This window comes from Copadichromis virginalis, linkage group LG4, assembly GCF_057382275.1.
Source record: "Copadichromis virginalis isolate Kocher_CV1m ecotype Utaka linkage group LG4, C_Virginalis_male_GT1.1, whole genome shotgun sequence".
Lineage (NCBI taxonomy): Eukaryota > Metazoa > Chordata > Actinopteri > Cichliformes > Cichlidae > Copadichromis > Copadichromis virginalis.
Window position 1 is genome coordinate 16,568,287 of NC_140621.1, and position 27,632 is coordinate 16,595,918.

The 27,632-nt window shown below is 43.1% G+C and overlaps 1 protein-coding gene across 1 annotated transcript in view; it reads left to right on the plus strand.

The window, feature by feature from the left end:
* Positions 1-27,226, plus strand: part of nherf1b (NHERF family PDZ scaffold protein 1b) — a 30,510-nt gene extending 3,284 nt beyond the window's left edge. Inside the window, exons 2-6 of the mRNA XM_085453830.1 lie at positions 14,930-15,106; positions 21,008-21,161; positions 23,063-23,106; positions 25,779-25,898; positions 25,988-27,226. Coding sequence (XP_085309956.1) covers positions 14,930-15,106; positions 21,008-21,161; positions 23,063-23,106; positions 25,779-25,898; positions 25,988-26,125 — 633 coding nt within the window. The 3' untranslated portion in view covers positions 26,126-27,226. The remainder of the gene's footprint in view (positions 1-14,929; positions 15,107-21,007; positions 21,162-23,062; positions 23,107-25,778; positions 25,899-25,987) is intronic.
* The last annotated feature ends 406 nt before the right edge of the window (positions 27,227-27,632 follow it).

A 27,632-nucleotide genomic window follows, 5' to 3' on the forward strand; every position in this document is an offset into this window, starting at 1 on the left:
TGTTAGTCTTCGGGAAAGGTTTTGCTATAAAAGATAACTTTTGCGTCAAGGCCAGATTTCTTCTTTTACGTGATTTAAAAAAAAAAAAAAAACCTGTTTTACTGATTAACAGCACTCAAAACCAGAGGAAAAATATGTAACCTGATCTGGTAACCATGTTATTTTGATTATAGATGGCTCATGTTTTTCTGTAAATGAGTAAAAATGCCTTCACGAGAAGAGCCGTCCAGTTACACTGCTTAGTAAACCCGAAGAGATGCAGCAACAAAACCAAGTGGAGCATAAAGCGATCGGTTGTCTAGATGAAATCAGTGAAATTAGTCATCTGTTCTCAAAAATCTGACGCTCATGCTCATTTGACACAGTGTTGCATTTATCATAATGCATGTGTATGTATATAAACTTTTTCTCTTGTACCCGCAGTATAATGACAGCATTCACATACCCAGAGCATGCAGGACTTTTCTGGAAACATGTTTCTGGTATTTATTTAAGCTTCTTTTTTTTTTTTTTTTCCCTCACATGAAAATAGCAACAGCCTACGCTTGTGCACAGCACTCGAGCACTGCTCAGTTATGTTGTTTGTCCTAGGAATATACAGCGATTGTTCCTGTGTTTACTCTCGATAGTCTCCACAGATGGCCTAATGGAGCTGTGGCAGTGCGGTGCACGCTGGCACGCAAACCAGCGGGAAACAAACGACAGCACTCCTAACAAATTCATTCTCACCACTCGGATCTTTTATTCCAGCTGTCTCCCAGAGTTTAACATACGGAGGATCTGGAGTGAGTAGGGAGCCTAGCTGGGAATTTCTGTTTTTGTGTAAAGGCACAAACCACAGGTTGAGGAAGTAACTTGGGGACACAGTAGAGAGTATGAGAGTGTAAATTGGACTTGAGGGATGCTGTTTAAAGTCTGCTTGCTTCTACGTTGCATTCACAGGCACCCTCAGGGTGTTTTTGGCATTGACTTTACTGTTTCTGGAATTTTCTTCCTACATCCTGTCCGGCATTCCTGTCTCGAATCCCGTTGCCAAGCCAATAAAACACACACACACACACACACACACACACACACACAGCCTTGAAAAACACAGTGTTGGTTTAGCGGCCACACGGACACTCCGCCTGTCTGGCTTCATCTTTGAAGCGACACAAAAGAGGGTTCGAAGAACAACGCCCTCCCCGGAAGCTGAGGAGCCCTGGTTTCCATGGTTACACTGATGGTGCTTGTGTGCCGTTTGTGTGAAGTTGGTGCGTGTGTATATATATGTGCGAGGATGGAGGTAGGCGAGAGTGAGAAAGCGAGGTGTGAAAAACTGGATGAGCAGAGATGAAGGTCGAAGTGATCAGCTCTGCCGCTGTCGTCAGCGGCGAACAAAACACACGGGGGGGGGGAGAGCAAAACACATCAGCCGTTCCAAAGGTCGTCGTTTTGTTTACCGGGCAGTAAAACTTTTACCCTGCTATTGTGGAGGTCAGTGAAGTGTGCCCGATACGCTCTTCTCTGAGCTTTTGCTGAAAGACTTGTGGGGATGAGTGTATTTTTTTCTGGCGGAGTTTGAGCGATTGAGGTGTTTGTATAACATGCGATCAAAACTGGAGCTGAAACTATCAGCCAGTTATTTGCTCAGTCAACACAAAGATTTATTAGCACCTGCTGTATTTTTGACAATTTGATGTTCTTAGTCATTTTTCCTACTCACTGGAATACAATCATGAGCTGTGGGAAAATGAGATTTTCTTTTTTAAGAATGTGTTTTAAGATGACGTTTATCTAACGTGGACTGCAGGGAGAGAGAGCGCGGGAGTGGGATATTTTGAGGACTTGACTGCTTGCTGCTTGCTTAAGCCCGACTTTAAACACTAATTAGAGGGAGAGGCAGGACCGCTAGTGTCGGATGTAATTGACTGAACCTAGTTGAGATTGTATACAGAGGAAAGTGTGTGTGTGTGTGTGTGTGTAAGTACAGCCGACAGAAACCACGCAGACTGCAGGAGCCTAAATTGAGGGACTCGTCTATTGATGTGCTGGCTGTTTGTCACTTCTCTCTCCTCTAATCTGAACTTTCATATAAAACCTGCTCATTAAAGACCTTTCGTGAACATACGTGTTGTTTTTTTAATGCAGTCCGTACATAGAAAGCACAGTTCTCAGGATAACATGTTGTGTGGGAGGACTTAATCTGTGTGGCCTGCAGTGCTGGATTTGCATAGCTCTTTTTTTAATAGATTTTTTTCAGCAAAGACACGAAACTCTCGCTTCCGCCCTCAGCAGCAGAACTTCCACTAAGGGTTTTTTGATTTGTATATACTCATTTAAAAGACGTGATTTGTCTTTCATTCGCTGACATGTGATGTAACGCCTTCAGAGGCAGATGCTGGGTAAATTTAACTTCCTCTTAATAGATCAGTAGTCAGCTTGCTGTGATCGTTTGTCATGCAGTTGAGGCTGAAACGGCCACACCTACACTGGCTCTTTGAGCCAGCGTAGTTAGGGCTGTGATTCTGGCTGCTTGCGGGCGTCTAGTGGAGTCTTGGCCTGTGCTCAGTTCCTGGGAAGTTTGTGCTGGTTTCCTGTCATTGTTGTTGGTGAGAGATTCTACCACCTCGTCATCGTGATCCTCTGTCCACCCAAACCCCCCCTCCTCGTGGGCAGCAAGAAGACTCTTAGCAGCTTAGTGCAGAGTAAACTGTGGTCTAAATGCTGGGGAAGCAATCTCACCATTGCTCGGCAGTGAAAAGGGCAAATGCATGCAACATTACGAGTGCTAATGCAGCCCAGATGAATAGGGATCTCCCAGGGGTGGACACTGAGTTGTGGTTCTAAGTAAACAGTGCGTCCAGCTGATAAGTTGTATGTTAGTCAGTCTGATTATCATTGTGACAAAGCCAGGTATTGTTCAAGGCTGTGTTTGGCCAATGAATTGCGCGTCATTGTGTTTGTCTGACAGGATCAGATATTCTCCGTGATTCATTCTGACCGACTGACGTTTGCTCATGCGCCCGGGCATGTCTTTGCGTTTCTATTTGTTCTGTGTGGGTGCTTTCATGTGTGTGCGCAAGCTGGTTTTTCACGCCCATGTGTGAGAAAGTTCGGGAGTCACCCTTCTCTGCCCTTTTGTTTGCTAGATATGTGGGGCGGAGGATGTCATGCGCTTCATCATGTTTCATCTCGGAGATCTCTGTATTTGTGAGCCTAACGACTTTCCCGCTGCGTGTTTGTTTATGCGAAACTAGAAGTGCAATATCAACAAATCATTAATAATGTGGACACAGCAGCAGAAACATTCATGACCTGTTATGGTCGTCTGTAGCAGCTACATAAAGATAAATGACCCACACTCCACAGAATTGTATCAGGCAGTTGCCAAGGAGCCATTGAGTCAAATCTAGTCAATCCAGTTCACTTCAGTTGTATTTGTATGGCTCCAAATCATAACAACAGTCGCCTCATATTGCTTTATATTGTAAGGTAAAGACCTTGGAATAATACAGATAAAACACCAACAATAAACACCTGTGACCAAGCACTTTGGCGACAGTGGGAAGGAAAAACTCCCTTTTAACAGGAAGAACCCTCCAGCAGAACCAGGCTAAGGGAGGGGCGGGGCCATCTGAGGTGATGGGAGGAAGAAAGGAAAAAAGACACACTGTGGAAGAGAGCCAGTAATAATAAATAATTAATAGAAATAACTACAGTGGAACCCCGACTTACGAATACCCCATTTAACGAAAAATTCAAATTACGAAGGCACTTAACGGCAATATTTCTGCCCCTGTTACGGCAAAATGCCTGCGTAACGAAATCCGCTGGTTCTGATTGGCTGAGCCCACAATACCCACAATGCCTTCCGAATCATGTGACAACCCCCTTGGCTTTCGTACTTGCGCTTCGCTGTTCCACTTGAACGACGTATTGTTGTTGCAGTTAGCAACTAGCCCATAGCCTATCATTCACTCAAAAGGCGCGATTGCTGCTCGGGAACGAATTAATTTCGTAAGTCAGGGTTCCACTGTAATGATTAAATGCAGAGTCCTATATAAACACATAGGGAGTTAAAAAGAAAGCCGCCAGCAGTTTAAGCCTATTGCAGCGCATAACTAAGGGAGTTGAGTAACTGATCGTTTTAAGCTTTTTATTTAAGACAGACAGCAAAAAAAACCAAACATACTTTCTATGTTTTCCGACTCTTATTTCGCAGCTGAGCTCCAGTGGTCATTCAAGGAACTGCAGATTTCTGCACTCTAGTATTAATATCTTGGTTAATTGCCTCTATAATGTTAAGTAAAACTGTTAAAGCAAATAACCAAAAATGGCAATATGGATCCATTTAGTGTTTTAGTAACCGCTGCTGGGCGCTACCACTGAGCACACTTTACCCACTCATCTATTATCAGGAAGCTTTCATTTGAGACGCTGTTTTTGTGTAATTTAAGGGTGGGAATCGTATTAAACTCGAAAGTATTTTATCACATAATGCTGCCCAAGATGACGAGAGTATCAGGAATGTTTTGCAAGGCAGTCACATTGCAGTTTGTTGCAATATCTGTTTAAGAGTGAGGCGAGGAAAGCAAACAGCAGCCCAAGGAAAGGAAATGATGGTAGAGAGCAGCGATTGGAGGGCGTGCAACAAAGGCCCCGTCGGTACTCCTCAACCTGGGAAATTGCCACGGTTTCGTTTTTTTTAACGCACAGGCCATCAGGGTAAATGAGCATTAGCTTTCTTAATGCCAGCACATGTTCATATACCCCATTGTTTAAATGTCAGATAATCATGAACTGGTAAAAGGAAAAAACTGTCAGGCAGCACTCCGGTGTAAGCGTCTGCAGTCAAGTTGGATCAGCAGCACACTGTTGTATTGATCGTGGAGGTAATAAATAATCAGTGGCGTCAGTGTATCACGCAATTAACGGCGCTCTGTTTCACTGAAACCTTTGTGACACCAGCCAAACAACGACGCCACTGTCCCCGACAGCCAAGGCCACTGTGGCCCAGGTCAGGGGTGGAACCTGAACCCTTACTGCGCGGGTGTGTGGGTGGTTTGGTCGCTGCCTGGCGATTGGGTCCCGTGGGATACTGGATGGAGACTCTACAATGTCACATTCCATTTCGCTCTCCATTCTGCCGAAGGTTCACCACCCCGGCCGGACAATGAGCCGAGGCGCCGCGCCCTGCCGGGGGCGGGGGGGAAATGACTCGTTGTGCACCCTGAAATAACCCCCCTTCCCAAAGCACAAGGTCCTCTCCACCCTCGCCACCCTCAGAGAGCGTTAATACACTTAAGCAGCACAAATATCCATTTAAACAATCTCACGCTGTCTTTTTCATTAATAAAATCCTAAATATATCTTGTTGGTGAGGTCATCTTAAGAAGTTGGCTCCAATTTTCTGAACCGTTTTTCACATTTTAGGCTCAAAGTCAATTTTGGTTACTTGTGATGATGATGGTGATAGTGTTTCTGTGGCTAGCACACATGACAAAAATACAATAGACCTTTCCTGTGCAGCTCTGATGAGAGACAGCCCTTCCTGGGCTAATTTTAAAGTTTGCTTACATTTACTTGTCAGGGAGAGACAAGAGGGGAGAGAAATGCATTTAGAAGATTGCTTTTCTTAACTAAGTGTGGCTTTAATAATGTGACGCAGCCCCTTGGCATGTTTTGAGTGATAACAATGAGCCAGAATTTCTTCTTTACTTTTTTATGTGGCCTTGAGCAGTAGCTCTGCAGGCTTTCTGAAGGTCTTTCAAAGGTTTTGTTGTTTTGTTTTTCATACATTGGATGCTTTTTCACTCATTTTCAGTCCAGTCCTTGTACCTGACCATTTTCAGACTCTAGTGTGTGTGTGTGTGTGTATATATATATGTATATATGTATATATATATATATATATATATATATATATATATATATATATATATATATATATATATATATATATATTTTTTTTTTTTTGTATTTATTTATTAAGCCACTTAACAACAACCTGTGCATTATTCAAGTGTAACACAAACACATCATTTGTTCCCATTTCTTTAGCTCAATCTACGATTGATATGTATATCAAAGATAACACACTTTCACGGGCTTAAAATAGCATTTTAGCACCAATGAGGTGATCCCAAGAGAGCTCCTAGCTGCAAACCTGGCATATCTCAGCAGGGTGTGCATTGTGTGCTTGAAAAATCTGAGGAAAGTGGACACTGGAGAAGGACACAACGAAACAAAAAGAATTGGCAGACCTAGAACATCATCTAAAAGTCATGTCTTTAAGAAAAAGGAAAAATGTCCTGTTTCTTGAATGTTCTTCAAAAAGCTTGGAGAAATATTTCTGACGACTGCTTAAAAAATGACAAAACTGCACGAGAGAGTTTGTGTTGAAGAACAGAGGTGGTCATGCCAAATGTTGACCTTCAAACTCGTTGTGTTTGCGCATGTTTCAATAAATCACTGGACCTATTTCCCATTTTCCTACAGCAAAATAAAAAGAGATTAGTGGTGGTTTGAGACTTTTGTATGTGAGACTGTATAGTAGTGTGCAAAAGTACAACACACTGAATACACGAGATGAGAGAATGAAGTTCAAAATATTTTCCCTAGCAGGCTGTCGTCAATATGTACCATATAAGGTGATTTCATCATCGTATGGCTTCGACTCACATCTGCATGTTCTGCTTTGTGAGAGCCAAATTTAAAAGCAAAGCCCTCTGACACCTTTTTCATGTTCTATATTTACTCCTCCCTTCCTCTTGGTGCATTTTCTTATAACCACATCAACTGCTGTGTATGTGTGCGTATTTGTACGTGAGAGGTCAGACTTGGTTTGTTGGGCTCGTGCGGCACTCAGGTCCGCAGGGGTGGAGGGTCAAGGACAGGAAGACTGGCTGAGGAGATAAAACCGTGTTGATTTGCGATGGAACAAACCATCTGGCTGTTTTGATGCAACTGTGAGTTTAAAACTGAGGACTGAAGGGTGGACGAACAACAAAAACCTCTCGAGCAAAGCCAGAACCTTCACTTTAACATTTTCAAAGACGCTGAAGTGAAGTCTAGGCCCCTCTGGTATCTTATCAGTGCGTGTACCCCTGCTGTGTTGACTGACATTACCGTTCTGTGTTCAGGACTTCCCCCAAAGAGTTCATCGTAACGGGAACCCTCTGTAAAACCTTTCTTTGCTATCTTTTGTACAGCTAGTTTGTCCCATCCTCAAATGGAAGTGGGGGGGACAGTAGGGTGCTTTGTTCAGCTCTCCGCTTGCCTCCCAGCTGGTTTAATGATCCAGCTTGAAACCCAACACCCCTATCCCGCCTGAGAGAGTGGTGCGCTCCATACACTCAAGAGGGCAAAACTTGTGCCGTGGTTAAAAAGGAACCAGGTTTGCATCAAACATTAATTAAGTCTGCCCTTGAGGCTGTTAATCTGTTAGAAACTACACATGGCAATCACAAGGAGCCGGGAGGTCAGCAGTTTGTCGCGTCACTGTGTAACCACGATGCCTGGCAGCGTGTCATTTTAGTGCTTATTAGTTATGCTGATCAAAGAGGCCAAACTCATGGGAGAGCTTCCCCCACTCTTAGTAAAACGACAGGGGGTATGAAGCAATCGGCAAAAAGATGAAAGAGTGACCGCTTTAAATGACATCTGCATTCAGAGCCCATCTGAGTGTGACAGGTTGCAGTTGATGATTTGCAGGACTTGAGTTTTATTGGATGTCGTCAGCAGTCGACAGCAGCTGCTTGGGTAGGAGAACAGTTTATGTAATAGGAAATTTCAACATGAAGGGTTTCTTTTTTTGTTTTTGTTTTTTTTGTTGTCCTGGGTATGTGAAACAAAAAAAGAAGAGTAGTTGAATCGTTATGACTCTGATGGTCCCCTGACTTTTATTCCAATGTCATCATCAGGTAAACATTCCTGTTTGTCCAGTGCTTTGTTTTTATGGCTACGCACTGTAAAACTAATGTCGTTCCCATCGCACTCATCTTTACAATATGCTGACCGTAGCAGAGGCAAACCGCAGATTTATAGCTTCACAGGCTTTTTTTAATTTGTTTGTTGTTTTGAAGCAAGAGGTCGACCATATTTGGACTGGAGGGTGGAATGCTAAGGTGTCGGCTAATGCTAAGAAGCTTGGTTAGCAAGGAACATCCACGAACTGTAGGAGTGCATTGCTTAGACAGTCCTAGAAACTGATTGGCAACTACTTGGCAACCAATGGTTACTAAGGAATAATATTTATTCCCTGACTAGTTGAGTGGCTGCTGAAAGTTGCTGGCAGTCATGGCATGAAATTGGTTGCGAAGAGGTATAAAGTGCCTCTTGGTAAACGTGATTGGCTTGATCACTAGCAGGATGCTGCGGTCACCTGTAGTTTCCATGGAAGATACTAACTTGGCTTGAAAAAGTGCCGTTTCCATTTCACTTTTTCAAGTTTGACTACCGCTCAGTGGCTAGCTGAGTGTCGGCAACATCCGTGCAAGCTACGGGTGACCATAAGCAATCATCATCTTGTGGTGCAGCACCCCCTTTCCAACCAGTTTCACCTAAACTCTAGCAAACGCCAGACAGGGAATACTAATTTTTTTCCTAGTGATTGAAGGTTACCAGGCACTAACTAGTCGGCCTGTGTGACTGGGGCATAATATAACATGAAAACCTCATTCATAAAAACACACACACTTCTCGTGAGCACTCTATTAACGTCACAACAATCAATAATATTTGTAAGAAAGTAGCATTGAAAGGGCTCTAAAGCCACTACTGTCACACTGACTAGAATTACAGCAAAAAGTGATACTGTATATGTCATCCTGTGAGTCATCCCTTACCTAAACCCATTATAGGGCTCGATTTGAATCATAACAAGGAGTTTGTACAAGACCAACAAAAGTCTTATAATGTCCTCCAATAACACACTGCTCCAGCGAGTGACCTTTAAAGAGTTAATTTTATATGAGTGAAGTGCGCTTTTCATATACTTTTTTTTATTATTATGGTGAAAAATTACTTTCAGATAGCAAAACAGTGGCTATAAACTTTTTTTATTTCTACCTTAAACTTTGGGGTTTTAAGCCGGATTTAAGTGGCCATTAAAGGAACTGCAGTTTGTGTCATTTTTTTTTTTTTTTTTAAGCTGCTTGAGTACGTAACTATTGCCTACTTAACGTCAGCTAACATCGAATATAACGTTTGCTTCTACAGAAATATGAGCACGAAACCATAAGATTGCTGCGGTAGTTTGCAGTTTCATGCCTTGTCTCGTGTGCCAGTTTAAGTTTCCTTCATATCTAAATAAAACTTATAGATAAGAGAGCTTCATTTTCAGCATCATCTCCTCCCCATGTGATTTTCTTTTTTTTTGTTGTTGTTTTTTTTTTTTTTTTTTTTTAAGTGCTGCCTGTTGTTCACTCAGAGGCCTGTGAGTTGAACTTTGCCATCATGCCTTATCTCATGGTTATCACAGCTTCCTGAGGAAAGACAGAAACAAGTCTTAAAGAGGGCCACACAAATCTGGGTTGGGGGATCTGTTAAAAAAGCTCAATAAGAAACCTCTAAAAGCTGCTGCGTTGTGAGGCAGCCGTGTGACTCAGAAGTGTGGTTTTGGAATATTAAAATGGGACCTCGTATTGTCTCGGAGTTATTGGTATTCAAAGCAAGATAAAAGCTGCTCACTCGCACACACGAGTCGCCCGGAAGAAGGTGTGTGAGAGTGAAAACCAGCCGGCAGCAGCTGGGAAGCAGGTTTTATTTTTTCTTTCTTTTTTTCTTTTTTTTTCTTTTTTTTTCAATAGAGATTTCTCTAGATGCAAAAAAATATTACTCAACTACCTTCCTACTAACAAAAAATGGTTTGGCTTTGTGCGGACTGCCCAGTGTTACTTAACCGAGTGTTGATGCTGCTTCAGTAACAGCGGCTACAAGTGGTTTAATAACTACTAGATTCTGTGAAGTAACGTGTTATTTTATCACGTTTAAAAGTCAGCTTATGGTCAGTTCGATCGCTTATCAGAAATTATGTCAGTGTTTTATTGCTGGAAATCACAATACGACGTCACAGCTGCTGTGAATAACCCTGGTATCATGGGATTTATCAGTCCCACCTCTGTGTTGTACAAACTTAGCATGTTTGTCAGGTTTTCCTATTTGCCCTCCTTTCTTCCTTCTTTTTTCAGCACAGGTAAAAGTGTAAAGTAAAAGACAAACAAACAAGAAAAATTAGGCTTTTATTGAAATGGTTTCCACAGCCTTCCTATATGTGTGCAGCTTTTCCATGATTCCTGATTTCTATGCTGTGTGCACACTGCAGGTGACAAACTGATGCAGTGGATAAGCACAGTTGCCTGCATTGCCACATAGCCATCATACATGAACATAGGAACACGTGACTGCAGACTTTGGATCTGCAGCCAGTTGCTTCTACACAGATAGCACGAGGTCAGACTGGCTCTTCTGGGCATTTTAATGAAAGCGGTTTCATTTATTAGCATACGGCGGCACATCCTGGTAGCATTTCTGTTTCATTCTGAGAAGTAAAGGCAGCACAGGGGGAAGCATACTGAGGAAAGATGTGTCAACGTTTCCTGTTCGGCACTTCTCTCCTTGAAGGGAAAGTGTGTGTGTTCATCTTGAGACAAACTTTTTCTTCTTTTTTTTTTTTTTTTTATCCAAAGAGAAGTTGTTTACACAACAGAAAAACTTGACTGTAAAGTAACAGGTGAAAAAGATTTAATCAAAGACTGTATATGAAAGACGGCTACCATGATGCCTCCTAATCCTTTTTTTCTTTTCTTTTTCTTTTTTCTTAACCTTGATGTGATGGCACCCTGCCCGCACAGGACGATAGAGACGATAAAGGTCCACTCTGGACATGGGACAGGTCGCCAGTCTATCACAGGGCTAACAACCATCATTTAGCCTAGCATACATGTCTTTGGAGTGTGGTGGGGGTGGGTGTAGTCAGATTACTGTAGAGAACCCACACAGGCATGTACAGCTTTATGCTGAACAAGAAAACACCATCCACTGTGTGATGGTGCAACCAAACCCTGGACATGAACCTGTCACAGTCCCATTAATACTTCAGTGTAAACAGGTTTAAAAGTCACGACAGGGACATCAGCTGTGAAAACTAGGAGGCTGAGTACTTTTGCTTTTTGTTTTGCTTTTTTTATTCACTTGAGCTGAAAATGAGGATTTTTCTGTGAAACTGGGTGTTTTAACATTTCAGTATATTGGGATTGACTTGTTTTTGGAGCGACTGTTTTACTTAGGCATTATGTTCCTGTCATGGAGGTTACTTAAATGGGCTGTAATAGTGAAACTCTCCATTCCTTTAGTGTAAAGAACTTGAACCTGAGATATCTTGATATAAGGAAAAAATGCAATTTCAACAGTACATCTCAGAACCTTTGAAACTGTACTTCATAAAGAAAAACTGCTGTAGTAAATGAAAGTAATCACTTACTACTATCATTTACAGCACTTTGGGCTCAGTTATAAGAAACAAATGTAAAATTACAGAGAAAGATCTGAAAGCTAGACTGTCCTGTAATTACGGTATAACACAAATTGTTTGTTAATTCACAGAAATGCCACCATCTACTGGAAGCTTTTTCTAGTAGACGGTAAAAAAGAAAACAGTAATTTCTCTGTCATCTAATTCTTTATCTATTACTTATTTACTTTGGTTTAGTATGAATGGTCATGGAGGAGGTCTGTAACAGTAGGCAAAGCTGTTAAAGTTGTGAAAATACAGTTAAAAGTCCTCAATTAATCCCGGCTTTCACATTTTTCTAAAGCCGTGCAGTGGGCCAGATTGGAGTCTTTACAGGGCCAATTCTGGCCAGCAGGCTTTATGTCTGACACCTCTTTGATTGGATTAATTTATTTTTCCTACCACATATTATGCGCTTGGACTGGGAAGTGCCCTAATCCGAGTAAAGTTTTACACAGATGTTCCTAATCTAAGCTGAGCTCAGGCCAAGAGCGAGTCTGCCGGAAGGGGAAGACACAACTTCACAGTTCAGCATATCACTCTGATTTAACCACGAGTTTCAGTTGGTTATACCAGGAAGAGCAGCGGTATGAGAGAGTGAGGGAGTTTACACAACATGCCATGAATGTTAAGTCCTGTGGGCCCAACGTATCTGCACCTCATTTTGTAACCGATCATCAGATTTTTATCAGTAGTGAAACTGATAACAAGTAATATGAGTAAAGCGTAGCAGCAGCATAAACACACACACACACACACACTTGGCATCTTCAGTTGTCCTCCTGGCTCGTGTGTGTTCAGCAGATTCCACAGATTTCAGACCCGCGTGGAGATTCCTCGGCCCTCCACTCCTCTCTGATACAAATCCTCCCTTGTTGTTCCTGCCAGAGACTCTCTCACCCTCTCTTCCCTAAGCAGGAACTGCTAATGTCAGCCAGAGCACCAGATGATGAGATTCAGGCCCATCTGACGCTTCGATGTGTCTGAATGACACTCGATATTTTCACCCACTTTTGGGGTTTTTTTTTTTTTTTTTCTTTTAAATGGCACATGGTGAACTGAGTGACTGTGGATCACACAGACTCAGAGCTCTTACATCCAGTAGATGATAACTTGTAATCACATTTGTGGTGAGAGCCAGCCTTTTTATACAGATAAAGCCTCTCTCTACCACCGCACAGAAGAACAGTGCATAGAGTTCTTATTCAGGATTTCAGAATGAGGGAAGGTCAGTAATAAGAAACGCCGAGCCACCAATTCAGACACGGTCTCCAATTTTCCCTTTAGTCTCTACTTTTAAAAGCCTCTGTTAAATTTATAGGACTTGCAAGGGCGGGCTCCCTTTTCCTTTTAGCTTGGGTGTAACTCCAGAAGATAAAGGTTAAGCAATGCGCGAAAAAATTTTTGTGCAATTGGTTCGCAGCGTGATGAAACTGTTGCTCTTATCGGGAGCACATTTGATCGGTAGCGTGCACGTTCTGCTGCACGATGGGGCTCTCGAAAGAGACAAAGATGGCCGGTCTGCATCACTGATGAGAACAGACAGCGCAGTTTACAGAAGTGCCTTCACAATCAAGACATCGTTCTGTATCTGCAACTCTGTGCGTGGTGTGACGTATCCTGTTTTTGTTGCACTATCTTGTATCTTGGTTGCTCAGTGTAGACACATCCTGTGGAGGACAGTTTCTTGCATTATTCAAGTGAACATTATCCTTTAACGTGTATACAAAACGATTACTAATGGAGTGGAAAGGAAATGATAAATATGTATGTTTGGGTCTAACTGCCAGACTATTAGTTTAACGTGGAACGCCGGTGGTAAATATTGAGTTTGAGCTCCAATTGTTGTTTCTATTTATGATCGTAAACTCTTACAGCTCACATGCATACAAGATTCTCTTAATCTTCTCATCTAATGTTATGATGGAAATAAAAAGGGAACATTTCTCCCTAATAGTTTAAGCTGTGCTTTCAAGGCAGACGTGGCGCTGTAATATAAATGGTATAATTCTGCAGAAATGAACCTTTTTCTGCTTCAGTACACAAACAGCTCGCAGGAGGCAGAGCATCTTTATGCATTACTCCCCCCTCAAATGAAACTCATTTTTCAGACGATGCATTAAGTCTTTGTTGTACTCGTCGCCTGTTTCCCTGAAGTGGGCAAAGGTCCTGTGCTGATGAACACGAGTGCGGTGCAGGAGGTTTGCTGTCGGATCACGTGATTTCTAGGATGTGGAAGTTCCTTGTTTTGGAGCCACCAGTGTTCATAGTTTCCTTTTTAATTCCTCTATTTTGTATATAATTTACATGCATTCAGTTCCTTTTTTTTTTTTTTTTTTTTTTTTTTTTTTTCCCTTTAGGTTTTAATAGGAAACATGTGTCTCTTGACATGAAACATGATTCCCACCTGGAAAATCGATTTTCTCTTTTTTCAGGCGCTTTATGCCGGGGTGGCGGAGGATTGGTTTATATAATGCAGTGAAGTCATTCGGTTCTGTTGTGGAGTTTTATTACGACAGGAACTGTTGAGTCAGACTGCCTCGGTTATTATCATGTCCACTGTTCAGCGATGTTTAAAAGGGATTTTAATCAATAAGGCCTCTGCAAGAACTTCCTGCAGAAAAGTGAGTCATTCATACCTGATTTTTATTTATGGAGCTGGCTCATTGTCTTCCAGTGTACAGTTGATCAAGGGCAGGGGAGCACAGCACAGCCGCTCTGATGTGGAGGGAGTGTCGGGTCAGATTTGGTCACGGTGACAAAGATTACCCTGACCAGTGCTCCTGTATGTTGCTGTTTTGACCTCTTTGATGACAAAGCCTTTAAAGTTCTCTTTTTGCTAAATAAAGAAACTGCTTCATCCATACAGCGGAAGGGAGGTTCTGGGACCGAGCTCCAGGTTTTTGTTTTTTTCCCCTGAATGACAATATGGCTCTAACTCTTCCTGCCATCCCAGAAACAGGACAGGACATGGGAGAGAGGGGAGGCGGTCAGAGGTCAACACCCAGCTTCCATTGTCCTGCAGACCCCGAAATGAGTTAGGTTGTGGACCGGAACCGGTCCCTTCCTTAGAGCCACCCCCCTGCCTCTCTCGGTTTTTCTCGAAAAACCTTCCCAGCAGACCTCCAATCACATGCCTCCGAGACCCTTTTCCTTCCTGTTGAGCAAACAGAGTCACGTGGGCTGAAACAGCGGCTGTAGTTTACTCTCGATTATCAAAAACACAGCGGACAACAAAGCAGCATGCAGCAGGCAGCTGCATGTTCAACCTGGGCTCTATATTCATGGTTAACGACTCACTGGAGCTCTCTGTGATCTTTGTGCCTCTTGTTCTTGCTGAACAGACACCCACGGTGGAGGTATTTTTATAAACATGTTGCTATACCCTGTGCATGTCACATACATGTTGTTTACATCCGATGTCTCTCCCTGCAGGAGCAAGAGGTGCGCGCTGAACTGCGGCCACGTCTCTGCGTGATCCAGCGAGGCACCAGCGGATATGGCTTCAACCTGCACAGTGAGCGGGCGCGGCCGGGACAGTACATCAGAGCTGTGGATGAAGACTCTCCAGCAGAAAGGGCAGGCCTGCTGCCCAAAGACAGGATCGTAGAGGTAAAGTGAGAGCGTGCGGGCTGGATCTCAGTAACCTAAAACATTTTTATCTACTAGGAACAAAAAACATTATCTGACTAGTTTGAAAAGTTTAAAATTTTTGAAAGAGGTGCCAAATAGTTACAAAGTGCTTCATTATTCATGAGAAGCAGCTTATTATGAGCCTTTCAAGCTCCCTAAAAATATCCCTGCATTGTATCCTGATTAGTCTGCCATACTTCCGCTCTATACAGCCTCCACTGTTTTTCTTTGTAGTTGGATAAAAATAGAGAATAATTGTGTAGCTTGTAATCAGGCCTCACCTAAAGCCTGGTTGGAGATGGAGACCTTTGTTCACATTCAATAATTCAAGTTATCTCATTTATATTTAAGATGTTTGTCATATGTGTTGCAATCTTTGTAAGTATCATTTTCCTCTTTGCCTGCTCAGCTGTGGAAACCCTTGCCATGAAGCTCCCAGTACAGTTTTTTGTGCTGATGTTAATGTCAGGAGGGTTTAAACTATGCAATTATTGAGCCACCAGAGCCTATGTGACCTTTACTCACTGCTGTGGTTTCTAAACACATCCACTATGCAGTATTACCACTTACAGCTTATCGCGAAATATCTAGGAGGGAAGAAATTTCACAAACGAATTGCCTACTGTGTGTGTATGTATGTATGTATGTATGTATGTATATATATATATATATATATATATATATATATATATATATATATATATATATATATATATATATATATATATATATATATATATATATATATATATATATATATATATAAAAATATAAAAAAAAAAAACACCCAGCACGCCCCTGCGGGCGGTTTATCCTTCAAGCTCGGGTCCTCTACCAGAGGCCTGGGAGCTTGAGGGTCCTGCGCAGTATCTTAGCTGTTCCCAGGACTGCGCTCTTCTGGACAGAGATCTCCGATGTTTTTCCCGGGATCTGCTGGAGCCACTCGCCTAGCTTGGGAGTCACCGCACCTAGTGCTCCGATTACCACGGGGACCACCGTTACCTTCACCCTCCACATCCTCTCGAGCTCTTCTCTGAGCCCTTGGTATTTCTCCAGCTTCTCGTGTTCCTTCTTCCTGATATTGCTGTCATTCGGAACCGCTACATCGATCACTACGGCCGTCTTCTTCTGTTTGTCTACCACCACTATGTCCGGTTGGTTAGCCACCACCATTTTGTCCGTCTGTATCTGGAAGTCCCACAGGATCTTAGCTCGGTCATTCTCCACCACCCTTGGGGGCATCTCCCATTTTGACCTCGGGACTTCCAGGTTATACTCGGCACAGATGTTCCTGTACACTATGCCGGCCACTTGGTTATGGCGTTCCATGTATGCCTTGCCTGCTAGCATCTTGCACCCTGCTGTTATGTGCTGGATAGTCTCTGGGGCATCTTTACACAGCCTGCACCTGGGGTCTTGCCTGGTGTGATAGACCCCAGCCTCTATGGATCTTGTACTCAGAGCTTGTTCTTGTGCTGCCATGATTAGTGCCTCTGTGCTGTCTTTCAGTCCAGCTTTGTCCAGCCACTGGTAGGATTTCTGGATATCAGCCACCTCCTCTATCTGCCGGTGGTACATACCGTGCAGGGGCCTGTCCTTCCATGATGGTTCCTCGTCTCTGGGGTGAAACCCTCCATGCATGGTCAGGAGCTTTCTTGTCTTTATGTCAGTGGCTTCTATCTCCTCCTTTGGCCAGCTTATTACCCCAGCAGGGTACCTGATCACGGGCAGGGCGTATGTGTTGATGGCCCGGATCTTGTTCTTACCATTCAGCTGACTCCTCAGGACTTGCCTGACCCTCTGCAGGTACTTGGTGGTTGCAGCCTTTCTAGCGGCCTCTTCATGGTTCCCATTTGCCTGCGGGATCCCCAGGTACTTGTAACTGTCCTCTATGTCTGCAATGTTGCCTTCTGGTAGTTCAATCCCCTCAGTTCTGACTACCTTCCCTCTCTTTGTGATCTCACTGAGGGGGTTCAGGCCTATGCAGAACAGCAGTGGGGACAGAGCATCTCCTTGGTAGATCCCGCACTTGATGGTAACTTGTGCTATGGGCTTGGAGTTGGCCTCTAGTGTTGTACGCCACATCCCCATTGAGTTCCTGATGAAGGCTCTTAGGGTCCCATTGATCTTGTACAATTCTAGGCATTCCAGTATCCAGCTGTGGGGCATTGAGTCATAGGCCTTCTTGTAATCAATCCAGGCAGTGCACAGGTTGGTCAGTCTGGTCTTGCAGTCTCGGCTGATTGTTCTGTCTACCAGTAGCTGGTGTTTTGCACCTCTGGTATTCTTGCCAATTCCTTTCTGTGTCCCGCTCATGTATTGACCCATGTGCCTGTTCATCTTAGCCGATATGATGCCTGACAGGAGCTTCCATGTAGTACTGAGGCAGGTTATTGGTCGGTAGTTGGAGGGGACCGGTCCCTTCTTGGGGTCCTTGGGGATCAGGACCGTCCGGCCTTCAGTTAGCCATTCCGGGTGTCTTTCGTTAACTAGCAGCTGGTTCATTTGTGCTGCCAGACGCTCGTGGAGTGCAGTCAGCTTCTTCAGCCAGTAGGCGTGAACCATGTCGGGCCCTGGTGCTGTCCAACTCTTCATACTGGAGACCCTTTCTTGGATATCTGCCACTGTGATGGTTACTGGACCCTGTTCAGGGAGGTCGCTGTGGTCTGCCCTCAGATCCTCTAGCCACTGAGCATTGCCGTTATGGGTTGCATCCTTCTCCCATATGCTCTTCCAGTATTGCTCCGTCTCCAGCCTTGGTGGTGCTGTTCTCTTATTGTTCCCTTGCCACTGAGAGTACACCTTTGCTGGTTCTGTGGAGAACAGCTGGTTTATTCTCCTGCCTTCTATCTCTCTGGTGTACCTCCTCAAGCGGCTGGCCAAGGCTGTGAGTCTTTGCTTGGCAGTTTCCAAGGCCTCAGGTATGGACAACTTGCTGTATTTCTTAGGCACCTTATTTGTCGCACCTTTCTGCAACTCCGTTAGTTGGCTAACCTCCCTCCGTGCTACTTTGATCTTGCCCTCTAGCCTCCTTCTCCATGGAGGGTACTGCCCCTTGTGGCTGTTCAACTTGTAGCCAAGCATCTCACTGATCACTGCTGCCGTATTGTAGATCAGCTTGTTAGTGTCGGTAATCGTGGTTGTAGGTATTGCCCGTAGTGCTGCATTAACATCATCTAGCAGACCTTCTGAGGGTACTTCATATATATATATATATATATATATATATATATATATATATATATATATATATATATTTTTTTTTTTTTTTTTTTTTTTTAATTATTTATTTATTTGGGGTGCAACGATATTCGTATCGATATTGAACCGTTCGATACAGTGCTTTCAGTTCGGTAGGCATATGTATCGAACAATACAACATTTGTAATTTATTTTATCAATTTTCCTTCTGACGATGCTGTCTGTGTGGAGCGCTCAGTGAATCTGTGTTCGACTACTCCGCCTAGGCTGCACTGTCGAGCGCAGATCCACTGAGCGCTCCACACAGACAGCATAGTCAGAAGGAAGAGCGCAGGGCAAGCTAGCGAGACAGAAGTTAAGCTCTCCTTGCAACAGGCAAATTGACCCTCATTCAGATCTGGCGTTTGGAATTATTTTGGTTTTCATGTGACGTATGACCCTGAAGGTAAGTGAGTCATGGACTAAAGTAAAACAGTATGTTGGATGTGCCATGCAATGCTCAATTACATGGGTGGGAACTAGTGTGTTAGCGCAGTTAGCTCGTTAACGGAGCGATCGGCGGTAGCTCGTTAACGGAGATTTGCCATGTTGTGGCGTTAAGGTCATTTCAACGAGATTAACCTGAAAGCACTAGTGGGAACACAACGAATATGACTGCACATTTACACCGACATCATCCTAGTGCAAAGACAAAAACAACAAGCATGCTACTAACTTTAGCCGAGTCATTTAGACAGCTGTTAGCACATGATTCTCCTTATGCTGCTGAGAATATAGCCCAGAAGAAGCGGATAGTATAGCTTTTATTTTGGAAAGAGCCATTTCTCTGTAATAAACTCTCTTTTCCAAAGATGAGTGATTCCTCAATCAGATACAGGGCTTGCAATATCGCTAGCCCGATGTCCCGGAGCTAGCGATTTTTTCAGTCGGGCTACCAAAATCTTTCTCTTCCCTGCCTGTCGGGCTATTGTAGGAAAAATATATGTCAATGCTTTTGCATTCTTTCAGAAATGTAGCTGGGTAATTATGTCATTGGCATTGGTGAGCCACTGTCAATATGTGACATATTGAAATCGTGTTTGAATTTGCGCTTGTTTTTTTGCTTTCACTTTGCAATCCTGCGAACTGTGTATAGAGAGCGACAGCACTGATCTGTGAGTGATGATAATTTGTGCACCAATTCCTCTGACATCGTCTTATTAATCGTTAGCTTACTATGCAAACATGACAAGTGAAATCTCCCGCAGCTTAAACATGTGAGAGGTTGATCGCGCAGAGAATCGCTGAGCTTATGTGAGTGAGCGTGTAAAAGCAGCAGGATATATATTTCAGTTCTGCTGAGCCAAATAAGACAGGTCAGGGTGAAGAAGTGACAGCCAAAGAAAAGCTTACCACAAAACGGAGAAGTTATGACAAATCAGACTATAAGGCAAAAAGAAAGTGCAGCTTTATGGTTTCATGGACAAAATAATTTCTGTGGCTGCAATATGACAAGCTAAATAACCAGGGCTGCACATAAGTGGTCCGCAGGTGCGCATTCGCTGTCAAAATAAAAAACGCGCACAAGGGTTAGGGTTAGGGTTAAATTTAAAAACTGTACTTTTGAGTTAAAATATATATTTATAATTTTAATAAATGACAAATTAAAAAGGTATGAACATTTTTTTGTATCGAAAAAATATCGAACCGTGACACCAAAGTATCGAACCGTGAATTTTGTGTATCGTTGCACCCCTTGTGTGTGTGTGTGTGTGTATGTATGTATATGTGTGTATATATATGTGTGTATATGTGTATATATATATGTGTGTGTGTATATATATATATAAAAAATTGATGACAAGCAGGAAAAACAAACAAACATCTGGTCCGAGTGAACGGACTCTTTCTGTGCAGTACTTAAAAACGTAATCAGAGCAAAGAATCGTCTTCTGACGTGAAGGACGCCTCCTCTCCCTTTGAAAGTGAATAGAATTTATAAAGGAGAGAAGGATTCAAAGGACTACAGGGTCTGCTGGGAGTCTTTAGAGGGGCTTCCAGTCCCTGAGAGGTGCCCCAGACAGCCACACCACCCACTGAGGTCCGGGGCTTTGTGAGGAGCCGACAGCCATTGTTACTGCTGTTACTGGCTGAGCAGCTATTGTCCGGCTTCCTCTGTAGGACTGGCTTTGACGTGCAGATCCACCCTGTGACCTAAACACACACACACACCCTTCATATTTCACATGCTTTCCCATAGAGATTTTACACCAGAGGAGTCAGCTGGTCTTCTGGGAGACACGTGACACTTATACCAGACTTAAAGGGCAACTGTCACAGTGACGTAGGAAACAGAGTTTATAAATGTATACAGACATATATATATATGAGAGATAATGGAAAGTTTCAGGATTCTTTGTTAAGTCTGTGCGTGTGCAATTGTGTGTGGACACACAGGATTTCCTGCCCTGGAGCCTTTGGCAAACAAACTGATAATATACAGGAAAAAAAAAAAAATTCCTGACAGTGATGAAGTTTGTTCACTTCTGTGTGGGAATGAAGATGGACAACCACGAAAAGCAACAATGAGGACTTTTTTTGGTCATGTTTTGAAGGGTTTGCAGACGGTTTTGCAAAGTTTAAATATCTCATTCATGTCTAATGTCTCTCTGTCTTTTTTCCTCTTTTTGTCTTCTTCAGGTGAACAGTATGTCGGTGGAGGGTAAGACTCATTCAGATGTTGTTGCTGCCATTAAAGCCGGCGGGCACGAGACCCGGCTGCTGGTGGTGGACCCCGAAACAGACGCCTTCTTCAAGAGGTGCCGGGTCACCCCCACCTCTGAGCACCTGACTGGTGAGAGCACAATTTCATGCTCATTGTGAGGCTTTACAAGTTGTGCAGAAGGGATGGAGCAAATGAGTGCATTTAGCTGCTTTATCAGACATGTTATGGACACAAGCCTTCTACTTCCGTCTTCCCAAACAAGCAGCACATTAAAACCCCGCTTTTTTTTTCCTCTCTTCGCTCGTTTCTTTCTGTCTTTATTCTTTTGCCAAGGATCACAGAGAGACAGAGATGCTAAGCCACTTCCTGATATCTCCCCCCCCCATGTTTTTGATCTGAAAACATCACCCTTATCTAAAAAAACTGAAGGCTTTAATGCTGAAGTCTCTCTTCTAAAGTTTATTATTACACAGCAACTTAAATAAACCACAAGTGGATAGTTTGACCCTCCCCACCCAAAAAAAAGTCAGCACATTTTGTCTTTAATCAGAGGAGTAATAGCAATAATATTTAAATATAATTACAGGCACGAGAGATGCCTCTAATTCCTTGCTCGAAGACTTTCTAACTTTTCTCAGGACTGGGTGTACCCACCACAGCCCCCAGGGGGAGCACTAGCATAGCCTGTGACTCGGGGTCCCTCCATGGTGCAACAGCTGGTCCTCTGTGTGGGTGTGTGGCTGGCTGTGGTGCAGCGTCTGAGTGCCACTCTGCCACAGGAGTTCCCCCCCATATTAACATGATGCCACCAGCTGTTGGCATGGCAAAAGCCTGGGCACGCTCAGTGGGGAGGGGGTCAGCTGTCAGGGCCAAGGTCCTGAGTTGCCAGGTCCTGAGCTGCTGGTATATACAACAAACCTGCTATAGATTAATGTACATCATCTAGTTTAGTAGAAGCAAAGCTTGTTTCAGATTCTGTTTAGTCTGACTAGATTCAAAATCCAAACGATACTCGGATTACTTTCGTGCATCACAGCAAAAAAGGAAAACTTTAATTTAAGAGGGAGAAACCAAAACAAGTCTTTGATATTTATGCTAAAAATGACCTAAATGATTGTTTTATTACTTAAATATATTTTGTACTTGATGTTTGTATTAAACGTCTCATGATTATTTGAGTTTCTTTGTAAAATGAACTTGAGTAAAAGCATAAAGGGGCAAATTTGTACATTAGCACAATGCTTAAATAATCGTAGTTGGTTTATTGCAGTCAGACCTAGTGCAGGATTAAAATAATAGCGCTCTACAGGAGAAACATTCCAGTGAGGTGTTTCCCAGGTAACTGCCTGCACTTCTCTTCACATGCTGCCCACTCAGAGGGCACCTGCCTACACCGACTCTCCGTGTCAGCGCTCACACACTCTCTCACACTCTTTCTCACACGCACACACACACACACACACACACTCTGCAGCCCTGCTGGCCAGCACCTTTTGTTTGGTTTCCAAGGTGCCAGCTCCAAGTGGCCTCTCAGCCTGGAGCTGGATCTGTATTAGGACTTGGAGAGGCTCCATTCAGACTCAGGGGTGCAAACACGCTCACACACAGCAAAGACCTGAGGGCTCAAATCTCAGATTAGCTCTGAAGGAGCAGCTGATAGAAGCTACAATAACAAAAAGGCAATTCTTGGCTGTGCAGAGAAACCGAGGGAGGGATGGAAGGTAAGGGTGAGAGATGGGAATGTGTTTGTTTGTTTGTGGGAAAAATAAATAAACATGGGGAAAATTTTTGACTTGAGCTTTTTGAAAGATAGCTGATCGGAGGAGGACCATCTCATCGAAGAGATGGCCCACTGGTGAATTATAGATGATCTAGAGCAGGTGCTGGCGAGATGAAAGTTGAGCTTAAGAGGAACTCTTGATCTAGGAAAGTGGAGCTCTGAAGGACAGAAGGTATCATGACAGTGCCACGGCAGGGAGCCTGAGAGCTGATGCTGATGACTAATAGTTGCTTCATTTTGTTTTTGACAGGTCCGCTGCCAGAGCCCATCGTTAACGGAGGGATGGAGGAGAAGGTAAGACCCACCAGAAGCACTTAGAGGTTTGCTTTAGCAGGGAAAGGTCTTTTTTTCAGACTCAAAAACAAGAAGTGCTCCTGCTTTAAATGCTCTGTTGCTCTTCATGTGCTGCTTAACCCAGCGGGCCAAGGCCAGGCAAGGAAAGCAGCATTCAGCTTTTGTTTTGGAGTGCTGCGCCACACGAGAGAATCGATAGGCTGCTGAAATGAGTTATTAATCGCACTTTCCTGTAATTGTGTGTGTAGTTCCTGTAGAAAACTCCACCCAGTCAGCCATTAACTTGAAATTATTTGCAAAAGTTTGACAGAGTAATGTAAAAAAGAAAAATCCGACAATAGGATTTTTCCCTACGCACTTTGGGCTGAGGCGTGGAGAATGTCGCAGCTTCCTGCAAATCCCGCCGGAGGATTTGGGTGTAATGCCGCTGAGACACAACAGTCGACGTTTACAGCAGGAGGCGAGCGAACACACTCCCAGTTAGACGAGAAATCCGTTACTCACTTTGTTACCGCAGGAAAAAACGTTATGCTTTACACCGAAAGCCACGTTTGCTTACTCACACAGCTCTTTGTTGTACCTGCCTTATATTTATCTAACATCTACACCACCCACATATGACACAGGAGGAGGAAGAACTTTCAAACTCCTCACAGGCGCACAGTTTCTGTCCACTGAAACACTGGAGAGCTTTTAATTTGAAGTGGAAACAGGAAATGTTGAGTCTTTTATAAATGGTATCTTTAACAGAGCGGCCTCGGATCAAAAGTAATTAAGCGCCACCACAAGGAATAAGAAATGGGAAGCAGGAAATATGAACATTGTTCTTAGTCTTTTAACTTTTATTGTTTAAAAATTTCAAATCCTGTTGTGACGAATAATAAAGGAAATTTGAAGTCACGGTGCCATTGAACATAGCTAGCAGGTACCAACTGTTAAGGTGGATTGTGGCATTTCATGTTATGAGAAGCAATCAAGACACCTTAAATGCCATTTATACTGTGTGTGTGTGTGTACATATACGTATATATGTTATATTAAATATTCTATATATATTTATATATATTCAAAAGTTCAGAAATTAAAGACGTTATTAAACATAGATAGCTGGGCATCGTGTCATCTGAGTGAGCATGCGCTATGAAGACTGGTTTTGCAAGCCAGCTCTGCAAAATCTTAAAATTCTCTTTGGAGCCAGTCTTTCTGCTCCAGCCACTGAAAACAGACCAACTACTCTCACTTTATAGAAAACCTCTCTGGGCAAACGCTACAGCGGGTGGTGGCACCAGCTTCAACCTCTGGCATTAGCTTTATTGCTGCTGGGTTGAGACATTTAACCTGACTTTCTCTAAAGGAAACCAGATCTGCCAGCTGTAGATCAGGATAGGTGTTTTTTTCCCCCGATTTCAGTGTTTACGCTAAGCTAAGCTAATCAGCAACTTGCTTTACTGAACTACTATCTCTGGCTCCTTTTCACATCATTTCTTTTGTCATGTAAACATCCCATCTGCCCCACCTGGTCGTGGCAGATGGCTGCCCCTCACTGAGCCTGGTTCTGGTTTCTTCCTGTTTAGAAAGGGAGTTCTTCCTCCCTACTGTTGCCAGGTGTTTGCTCAAAGGGTTGTCTGATTGTTGGGCTTCTCATTGTAAGGTAAAGATCCTACAATAATACGGAGAAAAGATCTTGCCGCTGTATAAATGAGTGGTTTCAGTATTCCAGCAAATTTGTGTGTGTGTGTGTGTGTGGGGGGGGGGGCTGCGTCACAGGAATGCTTTCTGAGGGCCTCTCAAGTAACCGAGTCTTTCGTTCCCGTGTGAATACCTTAGACTTTTATGTAAATCAGGCGATGACTTGAGATAATGGCCGGGTTCGGATGAAGAGCACAAACTGAAAGAAGCTACTGTGTTTAAAAGCGGCAGCCTTTCACTTTGGGCCTTTGTCCAAAAATGCTCAAAGTGAAGCCTGACCCCGGACTTCCCGCCAGTCAGGATCTACATGTGCTGCGGTGAAGTTGCATGTTCCACGTATTGTTGCGTAACAAAAGGTCGAAGAGCTGAGAGGGAGGGGGGGGCGTGGGAGCAAGAGGTCAGAGAGAAATCGTCACGGAGGTGAAAGATATTTTTAGTGGCCTAAAAAACCTAAATGCAGTCAGGATTTACAGGCTTAGTGCTGATTCTTCCTGTTACACTGCAGGAAAGGTTAGGGTTTAAACTCCTGCACGCTGCTGGAAAAATGAGGGAGCGTTGAAAGCTTTAACCAGGAAGAATTTCTCAGATTTCACCTGTCACCACTCTTATCAAAACAAAGATTAACTTTGAGATTTTACTGATTAGATAACACTTTTTGCCCTCAGATATTTCCAGAAGTATTAAAAGCATCTTGTGTGTGTCACTAAATTGAACACATTTAACAGTAAGAAGGGACCTCAGAGCTGTGAAGTGTATTTAGTTGTTTTTATGAAACATTTTTGATGTGTGAAAATCGTCTTGGAAAAACCTGCAACCTGTTTGTCATTCATAGGCGGAAAGTACCTTTTTTCTTAATAAGGGAAAAAATAACTAATCCAATGCTGCCTCCTGGTGGAGAGGTTTGGTATTGACAGGAATGTTGGGAAAAAGTTGGAATTTTACAAATCTTCATCAGTGATGCTCACTGGCATTTGTGTTTGCAGGTGAACGGCAACGTGGCGAAAGAAGCAACGAGGGATTCGAAGGTGTCCGTCAGCCCCTCCCCGTCCAATGCCTCGTCTAACGCCTCGCTCACAACCCCGCCCGCGAACACCCCGCCTGAGGTAACGCCACACAAGACAACACAGGGTGCAGCACTCACTCTTGTTAGAGTTTCCCTGGTTTTCTTACTCGCTTGCTTTTCTTTCAACAGGGAGCAATCACAGACACCATCCCGGCTCTGAACCTGACGCTGCAGCAGGTCAAAGAGCTCGCCCACCAGAAACGCTCCAACAAGAGAGCCCCGCCCATGGACTGGACCAAGAAAAACGAACTCTTCAGCAACCTATAGGGCCTCACCTGAGACACACACACAAAGCAATCAGACAGATTTTTTAAAAATTATTATTATTATCTTAAAGAAAAGTTCCAGCCTTTGGGTAAATTATTCCTTTTATTATGCTCTTCATGCTATTATAACCCAGATATTATGCTATAAAATGTCCTACTACCAAGAAAAGTGCATATGCCAATGAGAGAGAACTGCATGTGCAACCATGGCCATGTGTGTATGCGGGCGTAGGTTTTTCTGAGCTTGTGTGGATCCAAGAAGGAGCGCTAAGATTCCTTATCCGCCTTTTAAAAGTTTATACTAATGTTTAAAACACTGAAGTGTCTTCTGATAAAACAGCGCGACAATCAATACATTTCTCTCTGTTTTCAGGAGCAAACCTCTGGCAGTAGACAGAGTTGAACTGCTTTTCATGTCCTTAATTTCACTGGATTTCTTTTCTTTTAGCGGATATCACCATAGAGCTCTTTCTTCTCTAATTATTTCTTACATTTTGGGAAATGCTTACTGATGCCTTTTAAAACTGGAAATCGCTGTATTTTGAAGTGTGTTCTATTATAATATATGTACATACATCATATATCATGTATATTTTTTACGCATATGACTTAAATCCACACCGTAACGAACTCAACTTTAACCCTTTGCTACAGTGTCGTCCTGCCACTCAACGATACCCGCGTTATCTTTTATAAAATGTGAACTGCAGCATATTATTAGTGTAACTTATACCGCCCGTATAACCATTATTGTTACTGTGAATGACTGCTCACACAGTTCACATTTTTAGCATACTGAATATTTTTATTGGAAATTAGAAATTGTGAAGTTTTTTTTTTTTTTTTTTTTTTTTACTTATTTCTGTGTAAAGAGCTATAATTGTGTAGGATTTGGATGATGTTCATAAGAGGGGAGTGGCTGCGTGTCTTTTAAACTATATGCATTTGTCCAGTATTGATAAAGGCTATCATTTTAATGACTGAATTATATGAAGAGTTTTTGTAGTTTGTGTAAGCAGTAAGAGATTTCTATTCTGTAATGCGTCGATCATCTCAGCGTTATCCTGGTCTTTGAGAATAAATAAAAGTACTATACACTGTGTGTGTGTGAGAGAGTGTGTGAGTGAATAAACGCCGGTGACTGGGACCTCGACCTCCAGCAGGCCACAACGATGCCGCCACCATGTTATGGTATACTTTGAATCAGCCGTTTCTCTCCTACTTCCCCCTCCACATCGTCTGGTAAAAGATCATCTTGGTTTCGTTTTCATTTGCTGAAAGAATTTTCTCTCCTTGATTTAAGGGTTCATTTTGGGGGGGTTTCAGTCTAATGATGAAGTCTTACTTCATCAGTAGGAGCGTTGAATTTCAACAAATTCAACACTTTGAATGAACAACAACAGTCACCTCAAGGCACTTTATATTGTAAGGTAAACCCTACAATCATATGACACCCTATGAGCAAGCACTTTGGCGATGGTGAGAAGGAAAAACTCCCTTTTAACAGG